Source organism: Tiliqua scincoides, chromosome 1 (assembly GCF_035046505.1).
Source record: "Tiliqua scincoides isolate rTilSci1 chromosome 1, rTilSci1.hap2, whole genome shotgun sequence".
In the NCBI taxonomy this organism is placed as follows: domain Eukaryota; kingdom Metazoa; phylum Chordata; class Lepidosauria; order Squamata; family Scincidae; genus Tiliqua; species Tiliqua scincoides.
The window spans coordinates 110,369,038-110,390,335 of record NC_089821.1 but is presented as its reverse complement, the minus strand read 5'-3'; the positions used below and the strand labels follow the sequence as shown (position 1 = coordinate 110,390,335).

The window sequence follows — 21,298 nt, the reverse complement described above, 5'->3', positions numbered from 1 at the left end:
ATGCATTCTGGGGCAATAATGGAGGATTAAGAAACCAGAAAGTAGGTCTTTAAAGCTATCTTTAACCCCTGAGAAGCTTGCAACCAGTGCGGTTTAACAGTATGAAAGTATTTAAGGCATTTAAAGTGGACCCCAGTATTCAGTGGTGAGTCAAATCAGTGAATAGCGAGGTGCAACCTGTATATTTTATTTTAACTTTTAAAATTTAATTTTAATTATAATTATGTTAGTCCAGCAATTTTGAAACTTTTTCATCTCATGGCACACTGACAAGGTGCTAAAATGGTCAAGGCACATCATCCCTTTTTTTTTACAATTGACAAGGTACACCATGCTGCTGCTGGTGGGGGGGGGGCTCACATTACCCAATGGCTCTACTAATAAATGTCGCTCCCCCAAATTGCTGTAGCACACCTGCGGACTATTCGTGGCGCAGCCATGGTGCACTGGTTGAAAATCGCTGTCCTACTCTAATGGCTCAGAGTCACTGCTTTATCCAGAAACAGTGTGGTAGACAAATTGGTGCTGTTTTCCTCTTGTTTTGATTTTGTTTTTGCAAGGTGTTTTATTAGTGCTTTTATTGACATGCAGTAAGCCACCCTGAAGGCTTCCAAGAACCATGTGGTAGAGTAAAATCTCATTAAAAAGAAAAAGCTGAATACATGACTTGCAAACTAATTTAAATAAGCCAGGCTACATCTGAAGAGCTCTATAGCTGAGACCTGAGGTCTCGCAAGCAGGCCTCCCTGGATACGTCTAACTCCTAACTTGCAAAAAGGGCAGAAGACTTTACGGTTCAGCCTCTAAACATGGTATAAAATCATTTCAATTGTTTTAGTTTCAGCATAATTAATATATTATGGTGAACTGAATGAGTGCAAATATATATGTTCTAATTTTCTTCGTTTTACTTTAATCATAGGCAAGTAGGAGGGATAGGAACATAGAAGACAAATGAATGGGCCTATGTGACCATCATTTGGATTTTTAAAAGTTTTAAAAGCTGCATGTCTATACATGTGCATGTGCACACAATGCTGGCTCCCCATTGTATCCTGAAATTGTAATACTGCAGGGCTAGGTATTATTCATGCTAAACATTCATTCTGGATAAAATAGGGCAGAGTACCCCGTATCAAAAGAAATATGCTGGAAGAATATATCAACCCCGTATCTTTTGATACGGGGGTCAATATATGTGACCCCCGTATCAAAAGAAATATAATGGAAGAAACAGCTTCAATTATGCTTTAAATAAAAAAAAAACTGGAAAACATTCTGAATGGTGTGAAGTTTAAAGAAGCTGTATACAAACTAGTGGTAGTTTTCGCTCCATGAATAGAAGGGGTGTCCGTTCATGAAAGGGCTCACATATGTGTGAACCAGATCTTAGGAAGCAGCATGACTCACATGAATTTTGGCTCTTACTTTGCTAAATGGTTCTTTTTTCCTTTCTCCTTGTGGCTTTCACGCTAGCAATATTAGCTCATGAATGACAATCCCTGCTTTGATAAATGTCAGTGGTAAAACTCCTATTCGCTTTGTTCAGAACAAGGTTTTCAAACATGATTCTGCCCTGCTGAGACCTCCATCCTTCTGCCTAGGTTCACTCCTGAGAATGACTATCCTAATTTGTGGCAGCTTTGAAAGTAACAATTCATTGGCAAATGCTTGTCGTCTTGCTGAGTTTGGGGCTTCTTCTGATGTGCATAATGTGTCATCTGACGGGCGACCTGCAGCCTAAACGCGAGTCTCACTTTCTCAGCTGTTTCGCTGCTGGGAGTCAAGCAGCTGCTTGTGGCTTGTGCGGGCAGCTCCTGGCAGGCTCTGTGTTTCTAGCAGTAGATTTAATGTACTGACCTGGTGGCAACATTTAAAGCTGTCTGTGATTTTCCTTTCAATGAATAAATGTTCTGCCTTGTGCAGTGCTTCATTCTAAATGAGATGGGCACTGTGCCCTTTTGAAACATACTGATGAAGAGGTAGCTCATGAACTCTATTTCTCTTAGGCCACACTGAAATTGCTCGCAATGATGGGAAGTGCTGAGGTTCAACAAGGATGACAAAATCATGACTGGCAAATGCAGGGGCACTATTGTCAGTGGGGCAGGTGGGGAGATTTCAGTGGGTGTTTGTGTGGAAATTCATAGCCACTTTCCAAGGTGCGTGCTTGGATATATTCAAGATTAAACTGCAGAAGAAGAGTATTCTGAAAGCAGTTTTGCACACTTTGTGTTATGCTTCATTGCTGATCAACGATAAAATGCTCCTAAAAAATAATTGCAGGTGGTCTGAAACATGAAGGGCCTCTTCTCCTTTAATGGTGCCCTCAAATGTCTCCAAAAATAACAATAAGGTTGCAATGCTAAATACACACTTACCTGGAAGTAAGCTCCATTGAATTCAATGGGACTTATTTTTGCAGAGGCTTACATAGGATTGTCCTGGAAACGCTTAGAGCATTTGGATATCTTTCATTATGATTATACTTATAAAACAACCACTTCATTATTTTGCAGGCATCTTCAGACTATGTTTGTCCTAGTCTGTGTTAAAAGCACACTACAATATTTACAGCGTGGGAAAACTGAGAGAGTTTGTTTGAGGACCATCACTTTGATGTAAGAGCTTGGTCTAGATCAGGGATTCTTAACTAGGAGTATCCATACCCCTTAAAGCCTTAAGGTTCTCAAACTGGGGCATTGTGTCATGCCAGCCAGGAAAGCCCTGTCTTCCGCCCCCTTAAGGGGGGGGGTGATGGTGAAGACGGTATGAAGGCAGTAATGCAATTGCCACGATTATGTCACTGCCAGGGCTAAAAGTGTTTTTTTTAGATTTAGCCCTAAGAGCACCACCCTTCCTGATGGTGAGGGGAGCCGGCAGACCGCTCTACATTGCCAAGCCCAAGCCCACCCAAATCCAAAAATAGCAGTCATAACCCACTTCTGGTTTGCGATTGTGAAACTGAAAATGGGTTGCTACTGCTATTTTTAGCTTTTGGGAGGCTTGAGGAACATAAGAACATAAGAACAGCCCCACTGGATCAGGCTATAGGCCCATCTAGTCCAGCTTCCTGTATCTCACAGCGGCCCACCAAATGCCCCAGGGAGCACACCAGATAACACCAGATAACAAGAGACCTCATCCTGGTGCCCTCCCTTGCAGAGGGTCTTTGCAGAGGAACTTTGCAGAGGGTCCATAGGCGCCCTGCCCCATCCAGAGGGGTGGTGCTATCTTGGGTAAGTCTCAAAAAAATTCTTTTGGCGCTGCCAGCGATGCAGTAGTGATGATCACATTGCTACCTTTGAAAGCACTTACCCCAGTTCCCAAACTCCCGTAGAGTTTGGGAACTGCTGTCTTAAGGTATTGGAACCAAAAGATGGGGGTATGTGACTCAGTCTCAAAGCAATTAAAAAAATTTACTTGTTAGATTAGATTACTATCACCATTATCAATAATGATTGACGTGTTCTATTCTTAGCTATCCTTATGTAAAGTAAAACCAAGGTATTAACATCTTTTGAAGTAATATTGGTACCTAACAGAACTGGTGATGATACTGATTTTGACAGTCTGGTAAAGGGGGCATGGGGACATATTGGGCAACCCATTGGGGGGTCAGTAATCATAAAAAGGTTAAGAACCCCTGGTCTTAACTGTCAGCCTGTCAAATCATCTGAAGCTTCACACTTCTGCATTTGCTTGGTTGATGACAGAAGGTCATAGATGTCCAGCATGAACTTGGAGAAATTCACAACTTTTCTCTCTCAATTTGTAGCATTTTAGTAAAGAAGCCTTAATGGTTACAAGACATTATATAAGATACTGTTTACAGACTCATTCTATAACATCTGCAAAAGCGACCAAACTAGGGGGTCTGTCACATCTCTCTCTCTCTCTCTCTCTCTCTCTCTCTCTCTCTCTCTCTCTCTCGAATGATAAACTCAATTGGGGTGTCTATTTTTAACCTCCGGTTCTTTCCTTTTGGCAGAGCAATCAGTGTTAGCTGAGCTCTTTCGCGGAATGAAGCCAAGTAACCCCGTTCGTTGCCTTCTGCAGTGACCAGCAGACACACACAACTGTGAAGAAGCAGCCTTGTTGCATGAAATCTGGTTCGACAGCACCATGTCAAACGACAGTTCTGATGGTCCATCTTCTACAACAACAGTTAGTTCAGTTTTTGTTCAGGCTGGGGATTGCAGAATTGTCATAGCCATACTTAAGGTAAGCTCAGTGAATCTTAACAGTTGTGCTTATAGCTCACTGCTTGATAATTTCTACTCAGATCTTTGCACATATCACTTGGTTGAGGTAGATGAAGACAACATTTCACGGAAAACATGCTATTGTAATGGCTGGGGTACAAGCTAGAAAATTTCCAATTAGTTCAAGCTAAGTAAAATTACTTAAAAAAACAATTAAGCATTGCACCCACCCCACTCCCAATATTTGTTCTCTCTAGGACAAAGAAAAAATATTTTTCTTTGAGAACATATAACTTTAAATTAAAGTAACAATTTATATAGAGCCTTCTCATTTACTTGACTCAACTTTTCTTTGATTGTAACTCTCAATGCTTTGTTCAGCCTTGGCTTGAGTATGTTATTTGCAGGATTCTTTTGGTATTAATGCCTGAACAAATAATTAATGCTTCTATGATGCAGATTTCAATCTCCTCTTTAGAATGAAAAAGGTCTAATTTAATACCTTAACTAAAATGATTTAGCTTTACCCTGAAATGTCATCTAATTTTCAACATAAGTAATTCACAAATCATCCAGAAAGGTCACCTGCTCCCTGAAAGGACACCATCCTTTCTCTCTTGCTGCCCTTATGCTCAGAACTACCTCCTGAAATACCTGTAGAATGTTTTCTTGCTTTCTTCCTTCAAATTCCTCCTTAATCCCATGCGAGCACCGGATATGCAGGTGGTGGGGGAAGGCTTTGGCAACACACCTTGGTCCCCATTTCCAAGGTAACAAGGTTTTCGTAACTGAAACCATTGCATATGCCTCTCCTGTTTACAACCACCTCCCTTTTCCCCACTCTGTTGTTTCCCTTGTGTCAATATCTAGATTGTAAGCCTCTCAGGGCAGGGACCTATCTATTCATTCTGGTAAAGCACCATATATATGGTTAGTGCTAAATAAATATTACTACTACTATCAACAACAACAAATATAGGAAGGAGACTATAGTTTCTATATGCCTTTGCTTTGTCAACTTTTTTGTTGAAAAGTAGTAAATAAATAATGGTTGTTGCTGATGACGATGATATGTTCTTTCTTGAAACCTGGTTAATAGTTAATAGTTTAGATGAAATCAAATTATTTCTGGATTAAATATAAATGCTATTCTTTACTAGGTAACCAATGCTTTGGTGTATGTGCTCAGTCAAACACATTCATTCATTCATTCATTCATTCATTCATTCCACCTTTATTGGCATAAACAATCCAAGAAAACAAAATTAAAACATTCAGGGTAGCCACCAATCATTGATCAGGCAAAGAAATACAGAGGAATTTACGCCTTGACAGTGCCTTAAATATATATTTTGCTACATTTGATGAGCGGCACTCATTTCTCCCATCTAACAAGTATCGGACCAAGTCTGTATCTGAACCATGAAAGCTTTCCAGAAATGGATATAGAAATAGATGGCGTAAATCAATATAGTGGGTACAGTACAGAAGTACATGGGTCAAGGACTCTTTTGAGGTCAGGTCGCAAGAACATGACTGGGGACTTTCCAATGGTCTATTAAATCTTGCTCTTAGTACATTTGTAGGTAAGATATTAAACCTACCCAGTGTAAAGGCTCTACGAATCTGAGGTGAACACATGAACGATAGATAGCTTGAACCCAAATCAGAGGGCCATGAAAGACCAATATATAGAGGCGAACAAGACTTACGGGCTGCAGCTTGCAAATCCTGTTTCTCTATATCAAATAATCAGGTCCGAATAAGATTGTAAGCTTCAGACATGGGTAAACACATACACACTGTCCAAGGACATGGAGCAATTGTACTTAGAACAATGTTTCCTTATGTTTGTGTTTTAGTGTGGAAATTGGGTGCAGCTACAACTGGCTGAATCAGTACCAAATTTATTAGAAATTGGCAGCAATCAAGAAGAGACCAAAAAATTATTACAAGATCATGAACTTCTCCTGGCTAAGCTTAAGGTAAGACATGCAACATGAACACCCAGAAGCATTACTGGTCACATTAATGCATGGAGATTAACATCAGAACAAATGGCTGAGATGCAGTCTGAAGCCATTTTACAGGTATGTTTCATCAGAACACTTCCTTACAGGCTGGGGGGGGGGGCAGAGTTCTTAACCTTGTTAAAATAAGCCCCACAAAAATCAAGAAATGAACTATTTGGGTGCATTATCAAATGTAACTAAGAGCCAATCCTCCATACAACCACATAGTATATGATAACCACTTAAAAATGCTGTAGGTGGTTGATTCCTTGCCTTTGGCCAGCTGGCCATATCCCTTTGCTTCCACAGGCAGGATTTAGTGTTCAGATTTAATGCTGGCAAATGGTAGCAATAATTGTGCTAGTGGTGACATCCGTAAAGCTTAATTGTGCACATGCTGGTGACTGTCACTGGACATGAAGATGACCACAGGCATGGAGCTGATATGTGCAGTATTTTCAGGAGTTTTTCCCATGGCTATCACTAAGTGCTTAATGGCCATGCAAATTGTTCCTCAGATAAAATGTATTGGAACCAATTTCAGAGGTATTCACAACCATGTCAACAAGCAGCTTGATAGAGGCCTTAAAGGAAAACAGGCAAGGCATCCCATCCCACACTTTTCCTTTTATTCTTGGGCTCCTCAAAACCATCAGTCATTGTAAATGGGGCAGTAAACCCTTGACCAGTGCTACACTGGATAAGGGGGGGGGGTAGCTCCATATTTCATCTATATAGAAATCTAGGAAGGTTTGGGGGCAGGTCAGACAAGAGCATTCAGACTCTCAAATATAGTGTGACCAGATGTCATGACCACAAAAGAGGACAAGAGGATAAAGTTGTCCAAAATGTAGGACATCCAAGAAAAATGTAGGGCACGGCAAAATAAAAGCTAAAAACACTCGTATATTTGATTTCACGTGGTTAATTTAAACACTATATTCTTTATTTTCAAATTTAAAATGATATTACATATAATTTATTACATATAATTTATTAATTACAAGAAGGCTATGCGTGGTCTGCAGGGCCCACTCACAGGGAAAAGGAGATTGATTGATTGATTTGATTTGTAATCTGCCTTTCTCTCCGAAGGGCACCAAAGCCGGCTAACAATGAATACAGAGAATACGTAATACAAAATATAATAAAATACAGATAAAAGCAGACAGCATGAAAGCAAAGCAGTCAGTAGTAAAACATGGAAACAGTAAAACATAATAATTTCCTAAAATAAATTCCTAAAAGCAGCCATTAATGGGCTGCAAAGGCTTCCTAAATAAAAATGTCTTCAGGCCTTGCTGGAAGGTTAATAAAGAGGAAGCTGTCTTCAGTTCAAAGGGGAGAGAGTTCCATAACACAGATGCCCCCACTGAGGAGTCTCTGTTTCTGGCTGCCATCCACCCTTCCATTTAAGTTCTTTTCTAGGACATGAGTTTAAAAAAGAGGACATGTCCTGGAACAAGAGGACATCTGTTCACACTGCCCAAATATAAAAAGATTTCATTTGGAAATGGAGCCAAAGTAGATTGTTGTATTGTGTATTAACACAATTGCATGAATCCTTGGTGAAAAAGAAAGGAAATAAGTCATTAATGGTTCTACAAGAAATACAGATGTTTGTCTAGCTCCCATTTTACAGACAGTGACATTAATCAGCCTGGCCATAACACTCAGATCCACATGCGTACTCTGGTTTTCATGTCTGTTTATGGTGCAAATAGCTTTTTATACATGAGAGGCTTAAATAGTAGCTTTTAAAGTTTTAGTACAAATGCACATTATTGGCACCTGTTGATAATGGTCACATTATTTCAAAGTGTTACACAGTGCTGTTATTTAGAATAAATAATTCCCATCGCCTACACAGACATGTTGACACCTTTGGAAGCAGACATGTCAACACTTACACTTACTTACTGAACATTTTGAAAGAATCTTTTTATTGCAGTGCATTATTGTAAGCAGATGTGTATAGGACTCACTTCACTATTTAGAATTGAAATAGTGAAGGAAGATTTTTAATTGCTTTACTAAAAGGATTGGTAGGGAATAAAGAGCATTCTTGGAAGAAGTTCTAAAGAAAGTCCCATCATGTGAGAAATATGTATGTCCTTGCATGACATATGGACTGTAAATCTGATTTCAGTGTAACACATTGCATGGAATCTGGTTTTGAAATGAGCCTGTGAAACACATGCATGGGGAAATATTATGCCTTGGTCTACACCAGGGTGCTCTAAACTGTGGCAGGCCAGATCCTGCACCCTCATTAACCCTTCCCCATGTAAACAGAGCTTACAGTTCCGCAGGGGAGGCTGCCATTGCCGCTGCCAATCTCCCCCATGTTTGCTCCACCCAGTCGCTTCTGCATTCTGCTGTCCCAGCAGGCTCTGCACCCTGATTTCCTGGCAGACGTGACTGGGCGGAGCGAACATGGGGGGAGATGGGCAGCCTCCCAGGTGGAATGGTAAGCTCCAGTGATGTCAGGGAGGCTGCTTTCAGTGCACAGTGGTCTACACAAAGAACAGATCATGAGTTAACACTGCTTCTAGACTGAACCACTTCAGACTCCAGGTGGGGGAATCACATGATGCTCCTGCATATTTTTTTTCCTCAATTCCCCTAAACCTAGAAAATTAGATACCTGGAGGAGAGTTCTTACCATTGCTGCCTGTACGAGAAGTAATTAAATCCATTAGTCTGCCCACCAGGATACATGGGAAACAATCACTAGAGCAGGGCTTTTCAGACTGGGGTGTCACAAAGCCCCAGCCTGTGGGCCCTGACCTCTGCCCCCTTAAGGGGCAGGGGCAGCCAGGAGGCAAGGAGGAGGCAGCGGTGTGATTCCCAGGATCACGCCGCTCACGGGGGGCTTCAGGGGCTTGGCTGCACGTACCTGAGCCTCCTGCAGCCTCCCAGGGGTGCAGGGAGCCCTACATGACCTTCTGCAGGGCACCCGCAGCTTTGAAAGCAAAACTGGATTAATCCACTTCTAAAGCGGAAGTGGAGTGCGATCGCTCCACTTTCACTTCTGAAGCTGCGGGGAGCCCTGCAGAAGGTTGCAGGGCTCCCTGCATTCCCTGGAGACTGCAGGAGGCTCAGGTAAGTGTACCCAAGCCCCTGCAGCCCCCCTAAGCGGCGCAATCCTGGGGATTGTGCCGCTGCCTTCCCACTGCCTCTCCCCACCCCCGCAAGAACTTATAGCAGCTCAAACTCTCCCCGAGCATTTGAAAACCGCTGCACTAGAGCAACATTCAAGGCACTTGGGTAACTATGAATCAGGCTGCAGCCTTACAAGCAGTAATTGGTCAGACCTCCAGTAACCTGTATGACAACAGGCTTTGTATCAAGGCATTTTGTTTTAATTTGCAAACTTGCAGCTACCTAGCTAATGTATTTATTTTATTTATTTATTTATTCACATTTTTATACCACCCTTCCTCCAAAGAGCTCAGGACAGTGTACACAGCTCCCTTCCTTTTGTTCTCACAACAACCCTGTGAGGTAGGTGAAGGTGAAAGTAACTGTACAAGGTCACCCAGGAAGCTTTGTGGCTGAGGGGGAATTTGAACCTGAATCTTCCTGGTCTAAGTCCACCTCCCAAACCACTACACCCTGGCTGGAATGGGGGGGGGGGAGAGAGGTTATGTGTTTGGGCTCTACATACTGGGCTGCTGGATTAGTGGTACAGCAGCCACCTCCTTGCATGGCTAATTGGCCAGCATTGTCCAATTGTGAGAGTAATTGTAAAGCACACTTGATTGTGGTGCCTGATGAATCTAAACCCTTTCCTGTGCTTGATTCACCCTCACAGGTCAATGCAGATTTGCACCAGCTATGGAGCTAGCACAGGTCCAAGTTGATCCATGACAGCTGCTGGGGCTTATCTCAGGGCAAGGGAACAAATAAATGTTCTCTTACCAAAGGAGGCCTTATCATTCTGAAACTCACCCGTAGGATACATTGAAAGCTGTGTTGGCCCCGCTGCATCTCCACAATGTGGATCTGCCTTTGAAGACTGCTTGAAGGCTGCAGAATTTAGCAATCTTCTTGTTCATGACAGTTAGCCAATGGAAGTCTACAAAACTGCTGAATTTTACTCATTCATTAAATTTCAATGACTTTTACAGACTTACTTAATCCTAACAGCACAGCGGGGCTATGCCGCCCACACTGGTTAGAAGAAGGCTGGAGGTACCCTCAGGATTAGGGGACATTCGTCCCTTTACCCTGGATGTAAGGCACCAGCCTGCACAATGGGGCTTCTCGGTTCTGTGTCAGCAAAGTCACTGGTGCAAGTTCGAGCACCCCTGTGTTGGGCTTTCAGGCTCAAGAAGGGGAATCGAATTTGGCATATATCAATGCTATCAATCCCTTCCCTCCTCCTGGGCCTGATCCACCCTGTCTCTGCCCTCCTCTGCCCCGTTACTCCCCCTCCCCACCCTCCACAAGCATCTGTGCAGCTCAGCAGGAGCTTGCCTGCTCCATCAGGTGTGTCGCCTGGATCCAGTGCTGAAGGGGTGGTGCAGGCTTTCCTGCGAGTGCAGCTTACTCTCTGGATGTCACAACTTGCTTTATGGCACGTTCGAGACACCCTAGGCCAGTGGTCACTGTGCAGCCAGCCACTGTGCTAGGAAAGATTAGGATTGCGCCATTAATAGATTCCATTGTTCAGTTCAGGGACATTGCACTTAAATGTACTAAATTTGTTTTGGATTATGTGCCAATTTATATACACACACAAAAAATAAGAAAATTTTAACTACAGGATCCCTCTTTGTAGCTTTTCCATTGTAGGTTCCTGTTCTGAAAACTGGCATTACTATTAGAAATTGTCTTAGAAAATGTTTTGTCTTCCATTCATGATGCTCTTGCTTTTTTTTTTTTAATAATAGTAGAGAGAATGCACTCTTATTAGCAATAACAGTGCTATGATAATAACTGTCAGAAGTCCATAGATGCATTAATGCACTATCTGTACCTTTAAGATCATGACGATACCACTGAAGTGTTCTGTGTAAACGGTTTCTGCACTTCCTGCTCTGTGATTAATCTGGATCATCCATTGGAGGACATTCCAAGATTCATGGGAATGCATCTGTCTGTCCTTGATAGCTTGCCAAAGCACTGTTCTTTGTCATCATTAAGGTCACTATGAACTGTAATATAGACCTGAAAATTATATATCACAAATCACTGTTCAGAGAGAACTTTCTTTTTTCAAAGAAACATAGCATCAATAATGTGGTTCACGTTCTCTTAGATATATTGTGAACACCCTTAATTGCTTTATTACTCCACTTGCAGAAACAGTAATTTATATGCAAATATTCAAGAGGAACAAATAAGAGAAAAAAATGTATTTTTGAAAATAGTGTTGAACCTTTATCTTTGGCATTTCTGATCTTGGCGTTGTTGCATTTTCAGAAAGGAATATTTGAGGGCTTTACAATATATTCCGTGTGTCTTACATTGTAATCTTGGTGTTCAGTGTTAATTCCATTTCATTATAGAGGTGCTTCATAGGAACACTGAAATTAAAGATCTGTGCTTTTCCCATCATAAAATTGTTTTGTTGGGAGAGCTTTTGCAGTCAGAAAAAAAATGACCTTTTAAAAGTGACATTGTGGTGCTGTGTAAGTAGGTCCCATTTCACAAGCACATTGCTATATAAAAGCTGTGTTCATTCCTCTTATTCTGGGGACAACCAATGAAATTTGGTTTTGCTTGCAACTCTCCTACATTAGCCCCATCCCTCTGCCCTAGAAGTTACCAACATTAGCTATAGGCCAGCATTTCTCAATCAGCGGTACTTGTACCACCGAAGGGTCTTGATGTGGTGTCATGTGGTACATGCAGAACCCCCAGACTCCCACTGCCTGGCAGCGAGACTAGCAACTCAACCCAACATGCAGTAGTAAGAGGCTCTATGCAGCAGGCAGAGCTCCAGTGTGTATTTTCTGTGCACCCAAAAAAGCCTTCCCATCTGCCCTCAAAAGCTATTGCCAACATCCTGATGATCAATTTTGTTCCATCCATGACTATGGTGGTGTCCTCGGGCATACCAGCCTTGATTCACATTCCTGCTTTACTGCTTCTCCTGCTACTGGAATTCTATGGAGCAGAACAGGAAATGGAGAGGAAGAGGACTTCCTCTTCTACTCCATTCCTTGCTTCCTTTTGGAATTCGGGGAGGGGGGCAGAAGAAGGAAGAGGAGTGGCAACAGCTATTGCACCACAGGATAAGGGAGGGGGCAGTATTTTGTCACACTGCCTCAAGGACTGGAAGGTCTTGGGCCAGTCCTGCTGAAGATTCTTATGTGGCTTCACACTATCATTGTTCCTGAATTGCGATATTGGAATTGTACTTAGTTAACCATTGTGCATTTTGCTAAGTTCCCTTCAGAAGGCAATACAGAAAATAGTCCCTGAGATAAATATTTGATAGCTAAAATAACCAATGCAGAACATTTGCCTCAAAGAAGCTTACATACAGTCCCTAGTTGGCCTTGCATGTAGGAGCTGCTTAGCTTTGCCCAAAGAACCAGATCACGTCTGCATCTCTGGTATCAAAGTGGACACAAATGTCCATTAAAATGCATACAAGCTGAGTAAGCAGCAGAAGACCTTGGTGCAGGTAAGATATGAAAGAACAGCATGGCCTGCTGAGCATGTGTGCAAATGGATAGTGTGAATGATGCAATGCGCATGGTGTTTCTGACAGATATCAGCCCTGTATCGTAGACACTAGATGGGCTTACTCTGTATTTAAAACAGATGTATCAGCATGAAAGGCTTCAGGCTCAGGATTAGATTCAGGAAAGCAAGCAGAGACCTACTTAAGTTCCACTGCTTCAAGCACCCTGACTTCATACAGAAAGGTCTCCCTTGCTCCCAGGGTACTAATATCGTTATGATGATGATGATGATGATTCCAGTATGTAAAATCACAGTTTTCTCTGAGTCCAGATAAATCTGCTTTTATGAAGCTTTTCGGGAAGGAGTCACGCACAGGTGAGCACTATGGGGGAAAAAAGAAATATTTGGGCTTTTTGTTTATTTAAATCAGGGGTGGGCAAACTTTCAACTTTTGGGATCCTAGACCTTTAGCAATGGTATAGAAGAGGGAATTTCAGCAGGTGCAACTTGTCATTTCAAAGCTTCTCTCTCCTACATAATTGTTAAAGGTCCAGGATCCCTGAAGTTGAAAGTTTGCCCACCCTGGTTTAAGTAATCATAGTAGTACCCTGCACACCAGTTCAGGAAACATTCAGATTATGCCCTTCTGCTGAAAAGCAACCCTGTGGCGATAAGAGAATTAAGAATTGTTAAGGCTGAGTTGTTTCGAAGAAGTGTGGATAACATGAGAACACCAAACGATTACATAATAAATTCACCGTCTTTGAACAACTTTTCAACTGACACTTTTTCAACATAATATGTAGGATTATTTGCTTCCCATTGAAACAGAAATGTCTAAATACATATGACATAAGGGTTAACTTTTAAACTGTACACAAATGCATGTGGTGATCCCCCCACCCGCAGGCTGCTATTTCTAAAGCAGCTTTGGCAAGGGGCAAGTTGGAACATAAAAGTAACAGAGGAGTGGCAATTTTTTTTCTTCCACAGTGCTCCAAATGCTCCCTGCAGCTGTGTCCACCACCCCCTTAGCAGGGGGTTCACTGCATAGTTTCACTGCTGAAGCTAAGCTGCCTGGATAGAAGACTGCCTGGGAACCATATATAAAGCACTTTGAGTTTTTCAGAGGAAGAGAGAGGCATACGTAAAATTAACTGATTAAGGGTGCAAGTCCCTTGCACTAGCCCAGGAGGATCGCAAACGTGCCATAAAGCATGTTTGCACCTCCTCAAGTGTCGGCTAGGCCAGCACAGGGACGTGCACCGGCCTGCAGAGGCTGAATCCAGCCTCTGCACCGACTTGGGAAGGGAGGGTTGCATCAGCCAAGCTTGGCTAATGCAAGGGTCTGGGGAGGGCGGGGAGGAGGCAGGAAGGAGGCGTTCTGGGGCAGGGGGAGGGAGGGCGGGCAGATGGTGCTCCCAGGGGTCGGCAGGTGGGGAGGGGGAGGCGGGGCTGGGATCCAGCTGTTATTCCAGATCCCAACCCCATTCCCTGAGCAGCGCAGAGCAGCTGCAAGCTGCTCCATTCTCCTGACTTGTGTCAGCTCCAGAGGTGGTGCAAGTCTAAGGAGATCCATTGGGGCTGTGGTGGCTTACCCAGGGTAAGGGGAAGAGTTTCCCCTTGCATCTGGCTGCCCCTTGCATGGACACTGTCCTGGGACTTACCAGACTTAATCCTGTCGAGGCCTATAGTAGGGGATCTCATGGTCCACTGCCGTAAGTCCTGGGCTGAAGTTGTAAAAAAGCACACCACTGTCATGTGCTGCAGGACTGCCAACAAAAATGGATGCAAGCCCCTTGGCACACATCAGTGGTTCATTCAGTCTGTACAAGAGCAGGTAAGGTGGCAGTGGGACAGTTTGGGAAGGATCGGAGGAGAATTGGGGTGTGGGAGTGGACTGAAGTGGGAGCAGTACACCTTGGGAGACGATGGATCTTGATGGCAGCAGTGCATGCCATGATCCTATCTCCTTTTACTCAGACAAACGTGCCCCCTAGAGTTTCTCGGATTTATGTCAGCTACATAGTGGTATAGCTCCAAAGGCAGCCATTGGAGGCCAGGTAGCTTACAAGGAGGTAAAAATATTTTTATTCACCTCTCCTGGCCCATCTGGTGCCCCACACACCCCCAACCATAGCGTGAAGTGCAGGTTCCATCACTGGTGCTGTATGCTATGGACTGGCAGAGGATAGGATTGGACTATAAGTTCCATTTAACACAGTGGGACTTCTGAGTAGACATGCATAGCTTGCACTCTCAGCAACTAAATTCTTGTTGACTTTAGATTTAAGGTTCTGACTTTTTTTTTTTTTTTTAGGTTTGAGAGGTTTTTCCTCCAGGTTTGGATATTTCAGTGGGGCAGGGGAGGAAGTATATACACTATATCCCCAAGAAACATAGCATGGTAGAATCATGGGGGAGAGTATCTCTCCATAAGCTTCACAAAAGAATTATTGTGTCTCTATCCAAACAAATGTATTATAAATACGTTTAAGGAACAACAGGCATGGGTAGGCAACACAGGGCACATCTACAAGCAGCAACAAAATCCTTTATCCCTCTCTTGCTAACTGATCTTTTCCCAAGCCACAACTGGAAACTCTGCACCCCTCCCACGATTCTGTAAAGATCTTTGCACTTGATTGACAGCTCACATCATCACACATTGTTATCAGGATTTCTTAAATTTCTCCTTGTAGGCTACATTTTAGTTATGGTGATAATAAAATAACTGATTTGGTCTGCAGAATCAGATTCTGATGGTAAGTATCAGATCCATAAAGAACACAGGCCTGCAAAATTGAGGTTCAGAAAAACTTTTTTTTAAAAAAATTATGGTTGTTTGATATGAATTTGGGGTACTGATTCCAAAAATTCTTGCCCAATCACATCTAATTTGGAGATACACATCTAGTTTTCTAATTTTATAGCTTTCTGATGAGGAAGCTGTTTGAACTATTCACTAACAAGACTATACCATATCTCCAAAACTAGACATGATAGGACAAAACTGATGCCATTTTTTGGAACTGGTACCCCAAATAAACTAACTAATAGGTCTAACTTTTAAGACCACAAAATGTGTGGCATCTCGGTGACATGAAGTTCTGATTTTTCTTTAAAGATCCCTTATATCAGGGCTTTCCAAACTGGGGTTTAAAAGGAGAGCCCTTTTAAGGGGTGGAGGAAGGCAGCAATGTGATCCCCAGGATTGAGCTGCTTCCCGGGAATGAGAGTTTTTTTTTACTTACCAGGAGCCAGTGCCTGGGAGGTCTAAGGAGGGGTTCGGTGAGCTCTCCACAAGGCTCCCTGCATCTCGGAATATTTAAAAATGGGCATTTCTGGTTTTGTGATGAAACTTGAAATGCCCATTTTTTTCTATTTTTAACATTTAGAGGGCTCCCCAGACCCCCCAGGACAATGGCACTGGCTCCTGATATGTAAAAGATAACCCTTCCATCCTTGGCAGCAGCGCAATCCTGGGGATTGTGTCGCTGCCTCAGCCCCTCTCCCGCACACACTTACCCTGGTCTTTTATGGAAAATGGTGATCCAATATCATGAGTGAAATGCTAACAATTAAAAAAATAATATCAGGAGCAGCAAGAGAGGGAAGGGCATAGTTTCGGTAAAACAGAGTCCAGTCTGCAAAGATATGCTTGGTTTGGGTTCAGTAACAGAAATCTCTAGGATAGTTATGGAACTCCCAGTCCCAAATTTAGCTCTCATTTTTTGGTTTGTATTTGTTTGTTGAGGGCAGCTGTTTGGCCTGTCTTCTATTGATTATGGTTTGATTTTTTTTTTGCCCCTCTTGGGTGGGTTGGGTTAAAAATACAAGTAAATTAATTTGCTGCTTGCTTTCTCTCTACTTCTGCTGTTTTAATTGCTTTACAGTGCAACCTTAGCCATGTCTCCTCGGAAGTAAGCCCCATTGAAGCCTTATTGAACTACTGTGTTTCATAGCTGCCTTTGGCGTTTTGGTTTTTTTGAAGGTGAATAGTAGGATAGAAACAGCGAAATAAATAAGCAAATAAAACCATATCGTTTACTAAGGACATGCCCCTTCAGCAGTTTCCTACTATTGAAACTCAGTTGTAATTTGCTAGAAGGGGGATAGTTTGTGATGTTGCTTGTTGAAATGTCATTGAATATAATTTAATGCAGCAGAACCAGTGTAAGCCTGGGGCTGGTTGTAGATTTTATTCATTTATTATATTATATTGTGGTGGCGTTTTTGCTAATTACAGTGCATTCAGTTGACCTGCCAAGCACTCATAAAGAAAATACCACTTACAGTCTTTTTTAAGGAATGTTGCTGAGCTGGTGTAAATTTTGCAGTATCAGATATATTTATTGTGCTAGCCGGGCAGTCCAGTCCTAAGCCCTGGGGCCACTGCTGCATCCTGTGGAGCCAGGACAGCTGCCAGAGTCTCCTTAGGGTAAGGGAACTAACATTCCCGTATGCCATGTCGAACTCCACAGCCGGCAATGGGTCTCCTTGAATCTGCACCAGCTATTTAGCTGCTTTCCGGCTTGGGAGGAGGCACAGGATTCAGTCACAGAGGCTGCCACCATCCCCACCCCTTCCCAGGTCCAAGCTGCCCTCCAGCTTGCCCTCCTCTAACCCTAAAAAACCTCACTGCCAGCCAGTGCTGCATTCTCACCGCCAGCACAGAAGTGCCTTATGGCACTTTTGCAAAGGCAGTTGTCAGGGCAGTGCGGTGGCCACCAGTGCTGCTCCAGTTTAGGATTGGGCCTAGGTGTGTTTGCTTGTGGCTTTGGCTGACATGAGAAGATTAGAGCGTGGTAGGTGACTTTTTCACTTCTCATTCAGTTGTTGATGATGTGATGGCTTTACTGGCTCTTTAAAAGTTGCATACTGTTTGATCACAAGAGATTTTTCATAGCACTGCCTGGTATTCTGAATGATGGCGCTCTTTTGCAATATTCATTTTTACCCTTCTGAGGCTTCAGGGGATTCAATAGTGGGGATCTTGTTCTGCTAGGCTGCAACTTAGGCCAGGCCTACACAGCTTGTAAGCCTCCAAGCTGAAGAATATAGCCCACCAGCCCTGGATAGTGAATCACAACATATGACTGGTGAATTACATTTGGCTTGCTGGGTCACAAATTATGCAAGCCTGGCTTAGCCCCTGCTTCTCAAGCCAGCAGGATTCTCTGGACATGAACATATCATGACTCTAATCCAGTTTTTGTTGTGTGTGATACATCCACAGGGGCCCCAATTTGGTTTAAGACTGCAGTGTGGGGGAAGAGAATTTTAACCCTTAGTCACTGTCATGATCTTGATCCAATTCAGGCACTAATGGCTACTATTTTACATTAAAAATATAAATAGACAAGTCCAAATGATAGGATCACTGTCTAATTTGGCCCTTAATGTAATTCATCACAGTTTAGAGAATAGAGAGAGGGCTAGAATGCAGATTTGATTGCAACAAGAAATGGGAATTTCTAAATCCTGGACAAGGTTTTTGCTTGTGCTGAATGTAATTTTGGTTTAAATTAAGATTCATTAATAAATGGACCTAAGGATTCTAAGTTCTGTGCAGGACTGTAGACTTTGCTCAGAATGTATTATTACACCAAATTGCCAGTTTGTTCAGCGATCAAACAACTTGTTAAATTCTTGTGGTGAAAGCTATTACAAAACGGCTCATGGCTTTGGTGACTGAACTTTGAAAATGATCTCACAAGTGACCTTGTGATAGAGCTTATGTTATCACTATACAATGTGACCCCTGACGCCCTTGTGTACTGTAAAGATATTTTAAGCAACTGCAGTTCTGACACTATCAGTGGTCGACTGGCACATGTGTGCTAAACTGTAGCAATGTTTTCCAGTGCTCGGTGTATGGAAAGCTTAACAGGGAGGGGTGTTATGAGGGGGAAGGGACAGTCTGAAGGAAAAACATGGAAATAAAAAACACTGAGCGGGGGAGTTGAACCTGGGTGTTTTAACCCTAGTACAAAACTACAGCAACACATGGGCTCTTGTCTGTTGTCTCAGCTCAGATTAAGGACCCATTTATCTGAACGCCTCACACTATCTGAACGCCTCACACTATGGCAGATGTGATTTTGAATCAGGCTGTGTTGACTTTTATTAATGTCAGCTGTTTATTTGTCTATTTATATGTCATGTATCCTCAATATTCCTCCTCAATATTCTGTTTTTACCAGTAACTTTTATTACCTTCCTGTCCTCATTCATAACCAATTTGTGTCATCTTTGCTATTACCTCTTTGTGTGTTTCTTGAAAGTTGGAGACACTAATTAGATTTTGGCGTGGGCAACTTTTCTATATGATGACTCTGTATATGATAAGAGACTGCATGATCTTGCCCCTAAACCCTATAAAAACCATGTATTCTGTGCATGTAGTTGTCAGACTTTCCAACCACCAGGGAACTCTGTCCTGAGAGCTCCTGCCAAGAGTTTCTGCTTTCCTTCTCTGACAACAGCATGGCTAAATGTCAACACAGACTTTGTAAAAACTGTGGCAACCACTGCATGAGACAGTCATATGAATTGACCCTGCATTTCAGTGAATTTCATGGGATGAACGGATGTTTAGAATGCAGATGACTCCCTAAAGAGATGGGATTCCTTGAACTGTGGCCAAACATTTCTTCTGCCATGTGTGATTCTTCCTTTAATGAGGATTTGTAAAACTAGTTCAGGCCTGAAGAAGATTGCTGCTGGCTGACTTGAAGGTTTGGATCCTAGCCAGTTAAGATCTTGGTGAGCAAGTTGACTCCCAGTAGGCAAATGGATTTCTAACAGCTCCGTTTATTATGACTAAGATTTAGAAATATTATAGCCACTGTAGAAAAGTAACTCTTCTACTGTTGGTCTTTAGCCATATACAAGGCCGCATTCCTGCTAAACTTAGAATTACTGATAGCTATAAAATCTGAAGTGCTTTTGCTATGTGACTGAGCTGACTGGAATAATTTTATGCTGGGAAAAGATATTAAGGAAACTGCAAGCCTTGTTACAGTTTCCATAGGGTAAAATCTGTATAAAAGACACCATTAGGGCTGTTAAACGGCTTACATAATTTTATGCTAGGAAAGATATTATCTCCTTGCAATCATGCCAAAAAGTGTGGCTAAGAGCCAAATGCAGATTGCACGGCTGGTGCCAACAGAAGCTTTCATCTTGGAGTTAAATGCAGCCACAAAGGGGCAGATCTGAATAAGGACTGTAGCAGAGGGCTATTGCCTTCATCTCCTACCAGTGGGCTTTTCAGAGGCATCTGGTTAACCATTGTGGGGAACGGGCTGCTGGACCAGATGGGACTTGGGTCTGATTCAGGAGGGCTCTTCTCATGTGCTTTGTGTTAAAGCCTCCCTCCTTCCTCACTGTTCTGATTGGATCAGGTCTGATACAGTTGCTATTTACACTTTTAAAAAGAGACATGTATGGTCCCAGTCACACCATTTGTGTAGCTGGGATGGTATAGTGCAGGAGTGTCAAACTAGTTTCATACCAAGGGCTGAAGAAGCATTCGTGATGCCTGCTGAGGGTTGGAAGTGATGTCATTAGGCAGAAAGTAATGTCATTATTCAAGATATGGGAGAGCCAGTTTTCATGTGGGCTGCGCTTACAGCAGCAACATCTAAGCACTGATCAGCCTCTGAGGGCCGGATAAAAAGCTTCCACGGGCCGCATCAGCCCCCCGGGCCTTATGTTTGACACCCCTGGTATAGTGGTTCAGGTGTTGGATTTACACCTGGAAGACTCAGGTTGAAATACCTGCTCAGCCATGAAGCTTCTTGGATGACCTTGGGCCAGTCACAGTCTCACCTGCCTCAGAGGGTTGTTGTGAGGACAAATGAAGGGAAGGAAGTACTGTATGTATAACCCCCTGAGCTCCTTGGAGGAAGAGTGATAATAAAAATGTGAAAAAATAAAATAAAAAATTGTCTAGTTTGGTCCTGAACTTTCAGAAGTTAGAGAAGCACTGGTTTAACCTACTTCACAGGAACGTTTTGAGGAAAACCTGATATACAGAGGCTTGAACTCCTTGATGGAAGGATAAATGTGATGCACAGGCAGATAGATTAAAAGCTTGCATGAAGCCCCAGACGTGCAAGGGCTTTGTAGCCTTTGGTATGAGGAGAAATACCCTGCATATGTTCAGGAGCTACCCAATGCACATGAAGAACATTCTCCTACTGAAAGGAACACCTTGTGTGCACTGAAGGAGGATGGCGGCCAATAATTTTATCAGTGAATGGTACAATGAAAAGTATTTTGGTTGCTCTTCATCACACCCCAATGCCACACAGCTACTAAAGTCTCTGACTTCACAAATACTGTATAGCTATTTGTGTGCATTGTTCTAAAATGTAAATCTTATAGACACAGAACTGCAAGCAGCAGCCCGTGAAAGTATTCACAGCACCC

General features: G+C 42.7%; 1 protein-coding gene across 7 annotated transcripts in view; it reads left to right on the top strand.

Annotated features, from left to right (window-relative positions):
- The first annotated feature begins 3,109 nt into the window (after positions 1-3,109).
- Positions 3,110-21,298, top strand: part of CCDC141 (coiled-coil domain containing 141) — a 123,748-nt gene continuing 105,559 nt past the window's right edge. For 3 of the 7 annotated variants that reach the window (XM_066612340.1, XM_066612339.1, XM_066612341.1), the window contains exons 1-3: positions 3,117-3,239; positions 3,992-4,224; positions 6,068-6,190. In XM_066612340.1, coding sequence (XP_066468437.1) covers positions 4,126-4,224; positions 6,068-6,190 — 222 coding nt within the window. In that variant the 5' untranslated portion in view covers positions 3,117-3,239; positions 3,992-4,125. Of the gene's footprint in view, positions 3,240-3,991; positions 4,225-6,067; positions 6,191-21,298 lie in introns of all 7 variants that reach the window. The other 4 variants (XM_066612344.1, XM_066612342.1, XM_066612346.1 and 1 more) reach the window with 3 other exon arrangements.